A 17,705-nucleotide genomic window follows, 5' to 3' on the forward strand; every position below is an offset into this window, starting at 1 on the left:
ATACTAGTCAACAATAGAAATGATACAGGCCCGAGACCACAATTACTTCCTCTATTAGTTCTTTATAACGTTTTGTCACATTAAAAAAACCTACCTGTATTTTTTGTCAGATCTTTTGTGTGTGTAATGTACAGTACAAGTCCAAAAATATATCCAAGTTTCAGAAAAATTGCTGGTTTACATTTTACAAATTTAGCCAATACACATCCATACCCCTATGGGCAAGTCAAGAGATGTTCCGAAAACTGTAAATATTACCTTTTTGCACCTGGCCTAATCACTCTTTCCATATCAAAATCAGTTAAAATAAAACATCTAAAAAATTATTTCAGCTCTCTTCTTTCATTTCCACCTTATAAAAACTAAGAAATGAATGAGAAAAGGAAAGAAAAAAAATAAAGAAAAAATACACTATAATTAAAGGAACGAAAAGTGGGGTCATTAATTGTGGTCTTGGGCCTACAAGGCAATGTATTTTCCATGTATAATGAAATTGGATACACTGTACCAAGCTTAATAACTGTCCAATTGATCTAATTTTTACAGAGTGTTATTTTCTTATAAAAACCATTGATTTAAGACAACAAAAAACCGATTTTTTTTTTTTTTTATTTTTGTTATTTCATTTATAGTATTTTTTGCCAAAAAAATAAAAATCGATATTAGAACTTAAAATTTAAAATTTAAACATGGTCTGCTTAAAATTTTGATTGCTGTCTGTCCATGTGTCCATCTGGCCGTCCGTGTGTCTGTCTGTCCGGTCCTTGCAGCGCTCTCACATGAACACATCTGTCAGATTTTTACGAAACTAATACTTTAGGTTAATATAAGCAACATCTCAAACAAATCATATATTGGTGGCCTTGTTAGCGCTCCCACAGGTACAATTTTTTATAAAACTTATAAACTAGGTTAATATCAACAATATCTCGTATAAGTTCTATAATGATGGACAATGGACTTTTTTTTAAAATAGTTATGACCCTTAAAAATATTATATTTATGGAAAGTGGCCTCGTTAGCGCTCTCGAAGGAACAATTTTTAGCTCACCGTTCCGAGGGAACGTTGAGCTTTTGCCATCACTTGGCGTTCGTCGTCGTCCGTCTGGTGTAAACTATTTCAAATATCTTCTCCTCTGAAACTACTGAACCAATTCCTACCAAACTTTAGCTGAATGATCCTTAGGGTATCTAGAATAAATTTTGTGTTTCATTTTCTGTTTCGTTTCAAAACATGGACGTTATGACTAAAAATAGAACATAGGGTTAAAATGCAGTTTTTGGCTTAGATCTCAAAAAGCCAAAGCATTTATAGCAAATCTGATATGAAGTAAAATTGTTTATTAGGTCAAGTTCTATCAGCCATGAAATTTTCAGATGAATCTAATAACCCATTGTTGGGTTGCTGCCACTAAATTGGTAATTTTAAGGAAATTTTTTTAATTTTTAGTTATTACCTTTAATATTATTAATGATAAAGATAACTGTATACAGCAAAAAATGTTCAGCAAAGTAAGATCTACAAAAAAGTTAATATGACCAAAATTGTCAATCGACCCCTTAAGGAGTTACTGCCCTTTAAAGACAATTTTTCTGAATTTGTTCATCTAGTTTGCTTGCTTTAAAATTGCTGAATCAATTTCAGCAAAACTTAGGCTGAATGAGTTTCAGAATATCTAGTATAAATTTTGTATTTTATTTCCTTGTACGTCAAGAAACATAGTCACTATGTGGAAAGATTTTAAGCAAAAAATAACAGGTGAGCGATTTTGGCTGTTGAGAGCCTCTTGTTTTATTTTTCATTGTCAGTATATTTCTGATAGAACGGACGTAGTTTTTTAGGTCACCGTTCCAAAGGAACTGTGAGTTTTTGTCATCACTTGACGTACGTCGTCGTCCGTCCGGTTTTAAAACTATTTCAAACATCTCCTCTGAAACCACTGAACCAATTCCAGCCAAACTTAGACTGAATGATTCTTAGGATATTTAGAATAAAGTTTGTGTTTCAGTTTCTATTATGTAAAAAAAAACATGGCCACCATGGCTAAAAATAGAACATAGGGGTAAAATGCAGTTTTTGGCTTTTATCTCAAACACTAAAGCTTTTAGAGCAAATCTGATGTAGGTAAAAATGTTCATTGGGTCAAGTTCTATCAGCCCTAAAATTGTCAGATGAATCTAACAATCCATTGTTGGGTTGCTGGCACTAAATTAGTAATTATAAGGAAATTTTGCAGTTTTTGGTTATTATCTTGAATATTAATAATGACAAAGATAAACTGTAAACATCAAAAAAGTGTATCAAAGTAAGATCTACAAATAAGTTTATATGACTAAAATTATCAATTGACCCCTTAAGGAGTAATTGCCCTTTAAAGAAATTTCCTTGTAATTCAAGAAACATAGCCACTATGGCTAAAAAAAAACATAGCGACTATGGCTAAAATGGAACATAGAGGTAAAATGCATTTTTTTGCTTTTGAAGAAAATATGACAGATACAAAGAACATTTAAATGGAATTTTTAAGCCACTCATTGATATATATTGAAAAGCAAGAATAATCACTGATGAAAGATTTAACCAAACCATTACAGGTGATCGATTCAGGCTCTTGAGAGCCTCTTGTTTAGAGTTAAAATTTAAAGACAGTCTTAGAGTAAGTTTTTTTTACATAGATTGAAATGAAACTTGGACAGAGGCTAATTTTCAAGACCACGAAATGACATGTAAAGATTTTTTTTTTAAATTTCAATTTGCACAAAACAAGTGTATTTATGGACGCAGCACTCCTTCATTCAGTCATCAGCCTTTCGGCTGTTTTCTGTAGTTTGGTTGGGTTGTTACATGTATCTCTTTGACACATTCCACATTCCTGAAAAGTCTAATATCTAAAAATGGGGAAGGGGTACTATCATTGCCTTAACCCTTTGAAGAAATTTTATGCTTCAATGCTCAAAATGTTCACAATTAAATACCGTATTTTAAATTTTTAATAAATTTTATAATTTTGAAAAAAAATGATTTTTTTTTCCAAAAAAAAGGGGGGGTGCACCATACCCAGAGTGATGAGTTTTCGTTTTGTACAAGTATGTCTTCATTTATCATATACTCTCGTTTAAAATAAACAAGCGTGTGTCAGAATTGCACATAAAAATGGAATATTTTAGCTTTTTTAGTTCAAAATCTTTGAGTATTCATCTGTTTGGCAATCTGAATTTTGGTGAAAATTGACAATTTTTGATTAAAATTATGTTTTAAAGAAAAAAAACACACGACTTTCTTTTTATTTTATAAATATGTAGAATGTTGTCTTTCAAAATTTGTCAATGACATGTCATGGTATTGTTGGTCTTGGGAGATAAACAGAATTAAAATTTCAGAGTTTTTGAAATTTTTCATTTTCGAATTTTAACACATTTTTAAATGGTTGCGATGGAAACAAACTAATTAGTAAATTCAAAATTTTAACGTTTTTGAAAAGTTTGGGGTTTTGTTTATTAACAATGTAAAAACCATAATTGTTTTTATTGATTAACTTAATTTCCATAGGACTTTAAATTCCCTTATTTTAAATTTTCAAAAGGGTCTTTTTTCACATATTCAGGCAAAATATTGATTTGATGATTACCATGGCAACGGGCATTATACAGGGAAAATAAAGACAGAATTTTACTTATTTACCAAAGTTCTTATGATATAAGGCAAAACAAATTACTTCTGTGACATGTCATGAATCACCCTCTGCATGATTTTTATAAAGACAGGTACTTAAGTATTTAAAGCCAACTTAACAAAATTCCTACACTCACTTAACGAAATCCGAAGCAATGAAAAAGTGCATGCTTGTATCACATAGTCAGATATATATAGATTAGTCGACTGATTTATGAAACGTTGAAAGGAGTCTAGTCGAATAATTACATATTAATACTCCTTAAGAAATCTAAATGTTATTCATAAATTAGTTTATATAACGCTACAGTATGTTGAATAGCCGACAAATTCTAAACAAGTTCACGCTCACTTAGAACGATGAGAAGATAGAACTGTAGCAAACGCCTTCGCCTTTAAGTCTTCCAATGCCCTTTTCTTCTCGTTCCGTGAGGAAAAGTTTGTTGTGGAATAACTAGTAGCATGTGCCAAGAGATCGTTCAGGCTACACTGCTTCTGTGTGGTATTTGGTCTAACAAATGGAATATCTGTTTCCTCCTCAATTACCAAATATAACGTATCCATAATAGCGTGTGTGAGTTTAGAATCGTTGCTGGAGGCCTCTCTCTGTAAATCTGTCATCATGCTAATTATTTTGTCGGCTGGTTTTTTATTAGACGGATCGTTTCTTCGTTTCTTCATTTCTTCCATTTCTTTCATAGAAATCTCTTCTTCTTGTTTTGAGCTTTCGTTTTCTTTATTCATATCGAAATACACTTGGAGAGCTGCTTCTGGATCTGCAATAGTTTCTTTGATCTTCTCTCTGATTTCATTGGCTTCTGTCTCAGTTAAATGAGCAATTAAATTGCTCTCTAGGAAATAGTGCTTGAGATATCTTCTGTCTAAACACTCTATCATGTAGGCCAATACACTTTCAAGGGCTAACAATATTGTGGAATGACGATCAAACAGAGCAGGATCGATTTGTCCACACTGGTGGTAAAAGGCAGTTTTCCAGTGAAAAGTGGTAAGTAATGAAGAATAATATTTAAGGTAACCTTTCTGGAGGGCTTTAAGAAGTAGGACACATAGTCTCTGATCAGAACTAAGGTCAGAAGCTAGGATAAGTTCCGCCTGATTGAAGCCCAGACAAAAATCGATATCGGCAGAAGGTTTAACAATTGCGGGCTTGGCTACAACGTACACCTCCGATTGACAGATTTTTTCAACGATTTCTGAACTCGGCCACAATACTTTGTCGCTGGTCAGTATCCGAAGTCTCCATTCTTCCAGACATTTGAGTTTTCCCTCAAGAGGAAATGCAGCAATAAAATCTTTGCTGGACTTGTAGTTGAATTTAACCCGGCATACTTTTTTGCTGGATGAATCTTCAATGTAATTTCTGTCGTTTTCCTCTGTACTCTGTTTGTTTCTTTTCGGTTGAAAAGACGTCGGATTGTCGATTGCAGAATCAAAGATGGCTCCTTCGATTAACCCACCAAATGTTTGACCCATCGCAGTACTTGACTCGTCGTTTGGTTCTGTTTCAGCAAGAATACTAAGAAGGTTGGTAAGAAGTGATTTCATACTGGGAGATAAATCACTTGAGTCCATTACTGATTGGAAATAATTATTCGTAGCTCTCATGTCTGTGTCCTGTTTTCTCATGTTTATATTATCGGCATCTTCACCAACCAACTGAAAACCAACGTAGTGTTCTTTACACATGCCAGGTTTAGCTTCACGGTTGAAGTCAACATCATGAGAATGTTTACCCTTAGAATCAAATGGCATTGTAAAGACCTGGAATAGCCCCCGCATTATTTTAAATGCCTCTCTGTCGACTTCTTTTAGAATACGGCTGTGCAGGTATTTCCCGTCTACCAAATTGTGAGAAAATGAATGTTGAATTTTGTCACCTCTGATGTGGACAAAACAAGGAAGGTCCTCTCTGTGTTCCAAAGCGTCTGTGGGTATAGATACCCCTGAAATGATCAGATAATCAAAGTCTCCTTCGTTCATATTTGACCGCAGTCTGGTTCCTTCTGTCGTGCTCCCCGCCACCATGCACCACTCTTTCCCGAAATGAGAGGCAAATTTTGTTATGTATTTGCAGTATCTTAGCTGTCGTGCATCGTTCGGCACTTTTTTGCATTGGTCCTCTAACATTTTGTAGAAGTACTGCAGCTTTCTCTGGAGATACCGATAAGCACTCTGCATATTACTCTATAAAATATAAACAGGATATCTTATAGTTAGAAAATATAACATGTATATGAAAATTGATCGTAACCTTGAATTTAAAATAAACCTGATACAGGTTCTTTAAAGACCTTATAAGAAAGTGTTTGAGTTCGTCCAAGTGAAAAACATATGATTTAAGACAATAATGATTTAAATATATTACATAGTTGGTTCACTTCCCAAGAGCGTGTTACCATTTCGCTCACATCCTCCATTTATCACAATCATTGTCCAATAAACTACTCAGGCAAGTTAATATTCATTTCAGATTAATATATGATTCATTGATTGATTGTTGGTGCTGAATGCCACTTTCAGCACTCTTGGCTATAACGAGATGGCCAGTTTGTATTTGTAGTAGAAGCCGGAGTGCCCGGAAATAACCACCGCCCTTCAGCAGGAAAACTATTAACCTTAAGATCGAAGTCTAAGGCACCAGCCAAGAGAGAGGTTCGAACTTCTAACCTAAGTGTTGGCATACTAGTGAATTCTGTAGATAAACTAAGACCCGTCAGACTAATATACCAATTAAAGGATTTAAGGGCTAACGTCAATGTGATAACAACCCAACGAACTAAACACTCTAGAGGTAAACAATTTATATGTTAAGCTCTAAGTTTCCCCAAGTCTAGAGATTTCGGTAATAAGTGAAATGCTAAAATAAGTTGTCTGATCATTATTAGACACCCCCCTCCCTTATCCTTTAGCTCGACCAGTGTTATAAAAAGGGTATACAGAAAAACTGCAAATTAAAATCAGTCTAGAAAAAACTCTCAACTATATAATATCGGTATATCAGACAGTAATTTCAGTGTTGGAAATAAAACAATACAAAATAAACGGAGAATGTGTCTATGGGAGACAAATGATACCCCCGCTTGCATATAACGTTATAAAAGGACATAACTAGAGAACTGTAAAAGTGATGCCACCCAAATTCGACTTGATCTGTGATGTATGGTAATAAGCATTGTGTATAAGTTTCATAACATTTGGTTGAGGCAAACTAAAGTTAGAAAACGGAAACCAATTTGGAACGTACGTACGGACATACAGATGGACATGGGTAACACTTAATGCCCCCTTCGCCTAGCGACAGTAGCATAAAAATCATTCTATATCTTTGATGAATTATGCAAATTTTAGATAGGAATATATTTCATTTTCAAACATTCATTTAAATGAAGAAAATTATATGAGTTATCTAATTAATAGACTGTTTGTAAAACTACAAAGTATTTTTTGTTCAATAATTTTTTTTTAATTATCAGGGGAGATAACTTAGATAATTAAGATAAGTTGGAATATCTTACCTCAGTATCATTACTGTTGATCATTATCTGTTCCATGATGGCATGTGCAACTTCTCTATCTAAAATAACAAGTAGTTAAATATAATTTGTTAAATTTAATGAAATTTGAAATTGAAATACGGGTTCTTTGCATCACCTAGATGTAACTGAGTTAGAAGTAAACAAAAAAGTAAATTGGGAATGTGTCCATAGGACACAGATGATGCCCCCGCTTGCATATAACGTTATAAAGAGACATTACTCAAGAACGGTAAAAGTGACGCTACCCAAATTCGTACTTAATCTGAGTTTTGTGGTAATAAGCATTGTGCATAAGTTTCATAACATTTAGTTAAGGCAAACTAAAGTAAGAGAACGGAAACCAATTTCGGGACGTACGGACGTACGGACGGACGGACGTACAGACTGACAAGAGTAAAACTTAATGCCCCTCCGCTACGGCGGGGGCATAAACATATCGTCTCAAAGAATGTCCATGGTATCTTAAAACAATCTCGAAGTACCTGTTGAAATCATGCCGTCCTATCACGTGGTCGTAAAAGTTTTGTGATCGATATAAACTTGCTTATTATAATGTAAGGGTATCCAAGGCAACATTCTGCATCTATTTGCAATAAAATATTGAAAAAGGGGCATGCAAATATTATTATGTTTCAAAAATTCGGTCCAAAGCAGAATTCCAACCCTCTCTGATAACTTTCATGAAATCATTAACATGATTGCATCTATTAAGACATCGAATATAAATCAGGTGTTTTTCAACTAATTTTTCATAAAATTGCAGCAAAAAGTTTGTGTGAAAATTAGAATAACAAAAATACCGAACTCCAAGGAAAATTAAAAACGGAAAATCCTTACCAAAACGCACAATCAAAAGCTCAAACACATTAAACGAATGGAAAACAACTGTCATATTCCTGATTTGGTACAGGCATTTCCTTATGTAGAAAATGGTGGATTAAACCTGGTTTTATAGCTAGCTAAACTTCTAATTTGTATGACAGTCGCGTAAAAATTCTTTATATTGACAACAATGTGTGAACAAACCAAACAGACATAACAGGTGAAAATGTCAAAAATAGGGGTACAGCAGTCAACATTGTGTTATAATCTTAATCACTATACAAACAAACAATTGTATCAACAAAGAAAACCAAAATGGCATATAGACAAAGCACATAAGCAAAAATGAAAGACAAGAATACAAAAACTGACCATACTACAATAACACAATGAAGGGATGTATAAGTACCGAACCACGACAAAGGGATATTACCAAAAATGGACTAACAGTAAAGGTAATAATTTACAAAGACAAATAAAAGAACACTATAACATGTATAACATGTAATTAATATGATAAACAACGTCAGTACCTAAAATCTATACTTCAATGTCAGTAAACATAGCAATGCCTTCTGGACCCATGTCCGGTAAGGATATGAAAATACGGACTGCCTAACAGAAAATAGCTCATTAACCATGCATGAATTCATAAAACAATCTTTATGTTTATATAAACCCTTATTATTAAGTGTGAAGGCTATATTATTCTTCAGCTATCTAAAAAAGAACTTTATTGAACATTAACTTTCATATTCACCGGAGCCAAAATGTGAAACCAAACTCCTAACTGGGTATTGCTACCTTATATCTTCTGTGTTTTCACTCTTACTGCGCTTCGGACGAACGAAATTTCAAAAATTTTATTATTATTAACCGAGTCGAAATTTTACCACAAAGGGAAAACGAAGAGTGTAGCATGAAAAACATGTTGTTACCCTTCAAAAGAACCTCGGCTTCAGTGGAAGTTTGTACTCCCTAAAGCTGCAGTTTTTAATTAGATCACTACTAGTTTCTATCTTTTCCTTATATGTCAATACACTATCTTGTTCATTGTTCTTCGTTAGTATACTATCTTGTTATTTTTTCTTCGTCAGTACGCATATCCTGTAACTTTTAATTGCATCGTTCGCTATTTCGTAATGAATTTAATGTTTGGTTCCACATTTATCATCGGACCCCGGAACGGTGAACACTTGTATATAGACCTTATTGCTATTTGGGAATCTGATCACTTGACCAGAGAATCTGCGACACTTGAACTTAAGGCTGTGGACAGTATTTTGATTCTATGTTCCATTCAGAACACATCGTACTCAAAACTGCAAACGGGAGGAAAAGGTCAAAACATGTGGACAGAGATGTTCGGTGAAAAGCTGAATAAACTATTGGTCACTGAAATATTTTATAATAAATGACAGCTGTATTCCCGTTCAATTCGATATATTTCAATCATGAATTCAAACGTAAAATAAGCCGTAAAATCCCGAAGTCAGAGAAGATTTTGCTTTTAGTATTGCGTCTTTGAAATTTGACAAAGAACATCACGCCTTAAGGTGTTTTGATAGAAAAATACCTACGTGAACTGATTAAAGATTGTACAAATTAATAACAACAGTCAAACAGTGGAGGACTGAAAACTGATCCATGTGGAATTCAGATGTAGTGTATAATCTCTCAGGGATTCAACGTAAACCAAAGCGAGTAAAAAAAGTCATTCCTATTAATGAAATTGTTTCAGACGCCGACATCGGCACACACATTTACATCTACGCAACTAACAATTTCGGCATGTCAACCCCTCCTTAAAATCTACTTTGTTTCCGATTTGATCCTTTATTTGAAGAATTTGGAGTTGATGGCAGATCTTTATAATTTTGTAAAAATACAAATAGTCTATTCTCGAGACGACTCCTGTATATTGTCGGAAGACGTGTATTGTCCTCTAGATGCCTTGTTGGTAGTAGTGTCTTAGGGTTGCTGTCTCTTTAATGTATACCCCACCTTTTTTTTCATGTATATCTATAGATCAACATATGGTATGCAACAAAAGACAAGAGTCTTTACCCGCATATCAAGTGCTAAATAGCGTATAGCTTGTTTCCATGCATTTTATACAGTAACAGATTGACTTAAAACATTTTAGCTCAACCTCTTACTTTTTAAGCCTGAAATACTAGTTCATGTACGTCTGAAAAGATGATTCTATTTACGATATGAAATGAATGAACTGTAGTTGATACAAGGTCATGCAATCTCTCGGGGGGGGGGGGGGGGGGGGAGGGGGGGTGGGGGGGTTACTTTGTAACTGTGGGTAGAGATGAGTTGCTGGAATAGGCATTATTCTAAGATTCATGGTATATGATAAGGTCCAGAAATCAAAATGAAATATATGAAAAGGTTGCACATCATAAGTATCTGAAACTAGTCAGACGTCGATTTGTTTTTCAGACAAAAATGCGACTAAAACCTCAGTGGAAATGCATCAGATGTTTATCGAATATAATTACCTCTTCATGAAATAGCGGAATTATGATAGGTATTTTTTGTTAATAAATATATATGAAAGGATATATAGGTTTGTTATTCAAAATATTAAAAGGGTGCATGGTTTATTGGATGTCTCAGCTGCTCACCCCTACCAAAAAAAGGATTGAAGTGCCCACCGGGAATTTTTTTAATTTGTTTAAAGGATTTGAACTCTGAAATCGAGGTCAAAAGGAGCTCGTTATATGCACATATGAGATCAAAGTCTAGTGTTAATGACTGGCTATCATGGCCTTACCATGATTAAACTCCATAAAAAGCTTGGTCAATCTCATGCACAGAGCTCATATCCCCGTTCCTTAAGTGCTCCGCAATACTCTCCATTCTGTGTAGTGTTACGTAGCAGAGAACGGAACGGATATGAAGTCTGCGTCGCAGAATGAGTTCTTGTATCCTCAGTAAAAGTGAAGTATTGATGTATTTGCCAACTTGGTAACAACCTCGCCACCAGAAGTCTCGCTTACCGCCAAACAGACATTTTTAGGAACTCAAATTAAACATTACGAATTTTATTATAATTTTAGGTCCAGTGTTATAAATATGTACATGCGCAGATAAAACTATGTTTGTCGTGGAATTTTCTAAAAGCTGTGCATTATAGAACTCATTATTTTTTTTGCCATCATGAATATACTGACACCTACATGAGAGGCGAAAGATACCAAAGGGATATTCAAACTGATAAGTCGAAGACATACTGACATCACCATGGCATAAAAAAAACGACCAAACGACAATCAACAGTTTACAAACACAACAATGAAAACTTAAAGACTTAGCAACACGAACCCCATTAAAAACCAGGGGTGTTCTCAGGCGCCACGGAAGGGTAAGCAGATCCTGCTACACATGCAGACTAGTTGTTCTTGAAATTAATTCACGCGCTCATTGAACCAATAACGTATAGGACATTTTATTTTAATGAGACAAGAGTTCTATTAAAACCTTAAAAACCGTTGAACTGAGATTGTGTATTCGGATAGCAGAAAAATGGTAAACGTTAGTGTCAATAAGGAGTGAAATTGGGGATCCACAAAATAAAAATTCGTATCATAGATGTATGTGAAGGATTATCAAAGAATCAAAGGGGCCTCAGTGGCCGAGTTGCCACAGTAGTTCATAGTAGTTTATTGATATCACCATTGATCACAGCAGAATTTTTTTACCCAAAGTCAGACAACTATACTATATAACATGATAAACATTCAATTCATAATAGTGTAGTCTTGTATAATATATTTGCCAACGAGACAACTTGTTGATAAATATTCCGTATCAACATCACAAAAAATACATGATGGGCTTGAAGTATAGATTTTAGGTACTGATGTTGTTTATCATCTTAAGTACGTGTTATAGTGTTCTTTTTATTTGTCTTAGTATATTTTTAACCGTTACTGTTTAGTCCATTTTTGGTAATATCCCTCTGGCGTGGTTCGGTATTTATACATCCCGCTATTGTGTTATTGTGCTGCGGTAATTTTTTGTGTACTTGTCTTTCATGTTTGCTCATGTGCTTCGTCTACAGAGTGTCTATATGCCATTTTGTTTTTCTTTGTTGACACAGTTGTTTGTTTTTATAGTGATTAAGATTATAACACAATGTTGACTGCTGTACCTTTATTTGTGACATTTTTACCTATTATAAAATTGAGAATGGAAATGGGGAATGTGTCAAAGAGACAACAGCCCGACCATAGAGCAGACAACAGCCGAAGGCCACCAATGGGTCTGTTTGTTTACATAAGGAAATGCCTGCACCAAGTCAGGAATATGACTGTTGTTTTCCATTCTTGTTTGAGCTTTTGATTTTGCCATTTGATAAAGGGCTTTCCGTTTTGAATTTTCTTTGGAGTTCGGTATTTTGTTATTTTACTTTTCATCTACAGCGATCACTAGCCTGTCATTACTGAGGTTGTGAGTTCGAACACCTTTGATGACAGTTGCTTTCGATTCCGATTTTAGTTTATTGGGGTTGTCAGTTTGGCGAAGGTCGGTGGTTCTATCCTAGCATTCCGGCTTCCTCCACCAAACAAAAGTGACCTAGGCAAAAGTGCTTAAAGTGGCATTAAACACAAATGATCGCTCAATCAATCAATTAATCAAAAATATAAGAAATGGTTTGATGATATTTATATTTCTATTATTTCATGATGGGGTAAGGGAGACAAATCGAGCATTCATTCAAAACAAAACTGACATTCCAGTTTTCAAAACTGAAAACAAATTGAAACACTAAATTTTAAACAGAATGGTTTTAGATGGTCCTAATAGCAAATCAGTTTACTTTTGGGAAAGATGCAGCAAATACAAACATTCTTGTTCCTATCCATACTTACTTAACGCGTTCTCGTTTTGTGTTTTTGAGAACTTATATTGATAAATTAATTGTATATACATGTAGTCTTAAAATAACATATTACGTTGTCTGAGAAATGTCTCAGAAAATATCAAAATATCATAATTTTGTGGTCTCGTTTGCTATTTGTCCATTTTAAAGAAAGAAGCACAAATCTAAAACGAAAGTACACGTTGGACGTGTTACTACTGGATCCAATAAAATTCCCAATCTTATAATGTTTAAAAAACTGAAAGATATATCTAAGTTTATCCTAGCGTCGAAAAATATGTTTATATTTATTGAACTGGAAGTTATGTAAAGGCACGTGTGTAAAGATGAAAATCTCGTTTAGTAAATCAGCTCATTAATTTGCTTGTATGAATCCGTAAATCATTTATCATTTGTTGGCGGACATGGGTTTTTTTTTTTCCGGTTCATCTTTAATAAAACAAAATTTTTATTGTTTTAAATTATGTACAGGAACAAGAATTTTGTTTTGATACTCAATGTTGTATTTACTTTTTTCTCTTAATTTTCAATGGAAATACTATTGTTTCACTTTTCTTCTGAAAAAAAAAATTTGTTTAAAGTAATCTAGAATCACACAATTTACACAAAAAGAAAAAAAACATACCCACAAAAGATGAATGGTCGGTGCCTTTATAAAATTACAGTCTAAGATGATCCCCTCTTTTTCAACTCAATATAATCAGTCCCGAATGCAAAGGTGCGATTATCTATGATATTACGATACTCCTTGACAAAGCGATAGGTATTGGGAAAACCACTTTACAAGTCACTGCAGTTAACACATTATACCTGTACTGAATATGATCTATTTTTAGCATTTAAACTGCTAATGACTACGTAGTAAATAACAAGTAGAGGTTACAAAAAGGGTTTAAGAATATGATTTCAGAAGACAATACAAAATTATTATGTAATCGCAATGTTTTACCACAATGAGCACATGAACAAATACGAACGATAATAAAAATGGTTTCCAATCGAACTCCTACACTTTTCTAATTGGTTAAAATAGACGATTCAAACAAACACTTGAAACGAAATTAACATTCCAGTTTTCAATATCACAAATTGAAGTTGTAATGCTTGAAAAAAAAAAACGTTTGAGCTAGTAGCTTCAATAGCAAAAGCAGTTTACTTTCGATACTTACTCAATTACTGGTCTCTTTTTTTGATTTCATGAAATTTTTCGCTCGTATGTTTTAAGGACACTTCTGTTGTCACTTTCATTGTACTCAAAGGATATTAAAATATTTGATTAATGTTATCCCTTTGGCTTTATTTTTCTAGTAAAGAAACACTGTTCAAAAACGAAAGTCCACGTAGAATATGCAACTATCTGATCGATATTCTATCTTTTAATTTTTAAATAAAATTTCGAAACTTATATGTATGTATCCTAGTGCCGAAAACATGTGTATTTGTAGATTTAATTTAGAAATATGTTAAAATGAAACTCGATATTCATCCTTTACATTAATTGAAGGAATTCGTAATAGAATAACGATTTTAAATAATCAGCTCTTTTCTAAAGCAATATAGTTCCAAAGCCACAGGTGAGATTTACAAAAAAAAACATTATTTGATATTTTGAACAAATATAAATTTTTGTACTTACCAATAACCTTGACAATCGTTATTAATATTTTCAAATCGAAAGTTGCTCAGCAAGACGCATTACATCTTAAAAGCAATAGTTACTGGGAAATCCACATTAGTAATTTAGATCATTGCATGGGATATATGTTTGGATATTATATTGTATGATACATATTGATTTATATGCTCTAAATGGTAATTTGATAATAAAAACAAATTAATTTGAGATGTATATTCAATCATGTAGACAATGATCCATTTTTAGTGTTTTAATGTAAAAATGGGGTTATTAATGATAAATAGTAGAGAATGGGGTTATTTATAATAAATAGTAGAGAACATATAGAGGGTTACGCAATGTTATAAAAATCGGATTCCAATCAAAAGGGCAATTGAAAATTAGGGCACCTAGGTAGCTTGGTACCTGTGGAATTAAACTGTATGAGAATATTCATTTGGCCTAATATTGTTTTTGAGGCGGTTTACGGTTTTAAAATATAGAATTTCTATTAATTTATTGGATTATAAATGGTTGTGCTTTGTCAATGAAATGTGATAGTCAGCAAACGAAACTATCTATTGTTTTAAAATGAAACTGTTGATTATAACAGACACTAAAAATGATGATTTGTGTGTATAAACTTGAAATCTGCACAAATTTCTCCCTGTCCTCACAATTCTTTTCCTCATTTTCCTATCTTCAAAATCTTATAAGATTTCTGCAGTGACAATGCAATAACAATCAATAATTCATTTGTATTGAGTGTTGTAGCAGTGCAATTTAAAACAAAACTACAAAAATCTCTCCATATTGTATTCTATATGTTCAATAATTTTGATATATTTTACATGATAAATTAAAATAAGAATTGATATCAATGTCTTAAATGATATATCTCTTCGTTGTAGAAACTAAATTTCAGTTTTTGTTACTGGGATATAGAAATATTGTCACTTTTGGTCTTCTTCTGACCGACAGCAAAATCCTTGCCAAAGAGTGGTGTCCATTTGGTTGTGTGGAATGTCAAACTTTGTAGTCAAGTGCGTCGAAATGGGGACGTAATACCTGATGGCGTATGTCGATAGAGTACCAAGCTCTTCATTCGTTATAGAACCCTCGCAGCAACTCCGATGGGTACGTTTGTGGCCTGTTGCGAGACAAAATGTATGCCCCTTTCCAACGTTTCTTCATTTTCTAGTGACATTTCAAATTTCCCGCCCTTTGTCGCGGTCAACCCCTGTTACAGGACCTGCTAATTGTATTCATTGTAACTTTTTTTTATTTTCCTGAAATATTTGACAATGGACGGTAAGCAAACACAATCAAGCACTTATTTTTTGTTTGTTTAAATCACTTTTTATTTGATATGTTTAGTCTGAAGTTATATTTGCTGATACATCTCATGTATATAAGAAATCGTTGAATGACCAAGGAGAAGCGAAATGAAACTGTCTGCTTCAGTCTCAACTATTGTTACCCATTGCGCCTTAAGCTCTTCTTTTGAAAGTTCATATCATGTAATCTGATCTTCATCAGCAGCGGTTGGAATTTGTGTGCACGCTTAAAAGTCATCAACCTGATGAGATACATATGGTTTCAATATTGAAGCAAAATAACATGTCCAGAGTATTTATATACAGATTTTATTGCTATTTTAATTATTATTTTCTATCATAAATTGATTTTAATTAAAAATTGATCTGTTCAGATTTGTTCTCGAAACAAACATTTCAGTATTTTAATTGATTAATTTCTGGGTATGATAATCGTACTCAAAAATTGTATGAATGTAAGGCCAGTAATGAACGATACCTTTTTACTGAACATATTGTTCATGTTTCGTTCATTCATTGATGGCTTTCGAATGTTATTTGTAACTGGGTAATAAGACACTGATAATAACTAGAGGCTCTAAAGAGTCTGTGTCGCTCATCATGGTCTAAGTGCATATTCAACAAGGACACTCTCCAACACTGTAGACGAGAATAGAACTCATGACAAAAATCTCTGTTTTGTTGATCTTGTATTGCTGATCATTTAGTCTGTTTAGTTTCTCTCTATCTTCTTAAGGGCAATCACTCCTTTAAAGAGTGACAGTCTACTAACTATATCGGCAAAATTTGATTTGTTAGTAGATCTTGACTTGCTGATCATTTTTGTGATTTAAAGTGTCTATTTATCTATTTTAATTTTTATCATATAAGGCAAAACGCAAACAAATGGTGAAAATCATCATTAAATGGCAATAACTCCAATCGGACAATTTCCTCCGTTTTTCTTAATTGTAGATCTTGTCTTGCCGATCATTTTTGCTTATTTAAGTTTCTATCTATCTATTATGATTTTTAAGATATAAGGCAAAAATACAAAAAATTGGTAAACATCGTCATCAAAGGGCAATAGCTCTAATAAGGAGTCGACTGACTTAGTTGTAGAACTTGTCTTGCTGATCATTTTTGCATTTTAAAGTTTCTCTCTATTCATTATAGTTTTCAAGATAATAGGCAAAAATGAAAAAAGGTAAAATTTGTCATTTAAGGGCAAGAACTCCAATTAGAAGTTGTCTGACAGTTTTGACGTATATAGACAATTGGTGGAGCTCAATATTCTGAACATTCCTGCTCCTGTCAGATTTTCTCTATTATAACGGTTTTCAAAATAATAGACATAACTTGCATTTAACTTGCATATTTTGTTTTTAGCCATGTCGGCCATCTTCGTTGGCAGGCGGGGTCATCGGACACATTTTTGAAACTAGATAACCCAATGATGCTTGTGGCCAAGTTTGGTTGAATTTGGCTCAGTTGTTTCAGAGGAGAAGATTTTTGTAAATGTTAACAGACGACGACAGACGACGAAGAACGACGGACGCCAAGTGATGAGAAAAGATCACTTGGATCTCTGTGCCAGGTAAGCTAAAAAATTAATAAATATAAGTAAACTGTATTTCACTACATGTTATTTAGTTGCAAAATTGACATATCAAGTCAGCTAAATATAAATGAAATATCACCAAATGTTGATAATAAATTACATTTTAAAAAGGGTGATGTAATTAAGATATGCTAATATAATATATTGTATATACCGGTATAGAAATTGGAAATAAAATACAAAAATGTCAATATGCAAAAAAAG

At 33.4% G+C, this 17,705-nt stretch overlaps 1 protein-coding gene across 4 annotated transcripts; it reads right to left on the bottom strand.

Annotated features, from left to right (window-relative positions):
• Nucleotides 1-1,326: 1,326 nt before the first annotated feature.
• LOC127710881 (uncharacterized) lies at nucleotides 1,327-14,659 on the bottom strand. 4 transcript variants are annotated; one of them, XM_052216840.1, is made up of 3 exons: nucleotides 14,586-14,659; nucleotides 7,210-7,268; nucleotides 1,327-5,878 (listed from the first exon to the last, which is right to left on the bottom strand). In XM_052216840.1, the coding sequence occupies exons 2-3, from the start codon at nucleotides 7,243-7,245 to the stop codon at nucleotides 4,022-4,024; spliced, it is 1,893 nt and encodes a 630-aa protein (XP_052072800.1). In that variant the 5' UTR covers nucleotides 7,246-7,268; nucleotides 14,586-14,659; the 3' UTR covers nucleotides 1,327-4,021. The 4 variants fall into 4 exon arrangements, with proteins under 4 accessions (XP_052072800.1, XP_052072799.1, XP_052072802.1 ...); XM_052216839.1 differs by lacking the exon at nucleotides 14,586-14,659 and adding an exon at nucleotides 13,575-13,767; XM_052216842.1 differs by lacking the exon at nucleotides 7,210-7,268 and having other exon boundaries at nucleotides 14,586-14,650.
• Nucleotides 14,660-17,705: the final 3,046 nt, after the last annotated feature.

Source organism: Mytilus californianus, unplaced genomic scaffold (genome assembly GCF_021869535.1).
Source record: "Mytilus californianus isolate M0D057914Y unplaced genomic scaffold, xbMytCali1.0.p SCAF_8, whole genome shotgun sequence".
In the NCBI taxonomy this organism is placed as follows: Eukaryota; Metazoa; Mollusca; class Bivalvia; order Mytilida; family Mytilidae; genus Mytilus; species Mytilus californianus.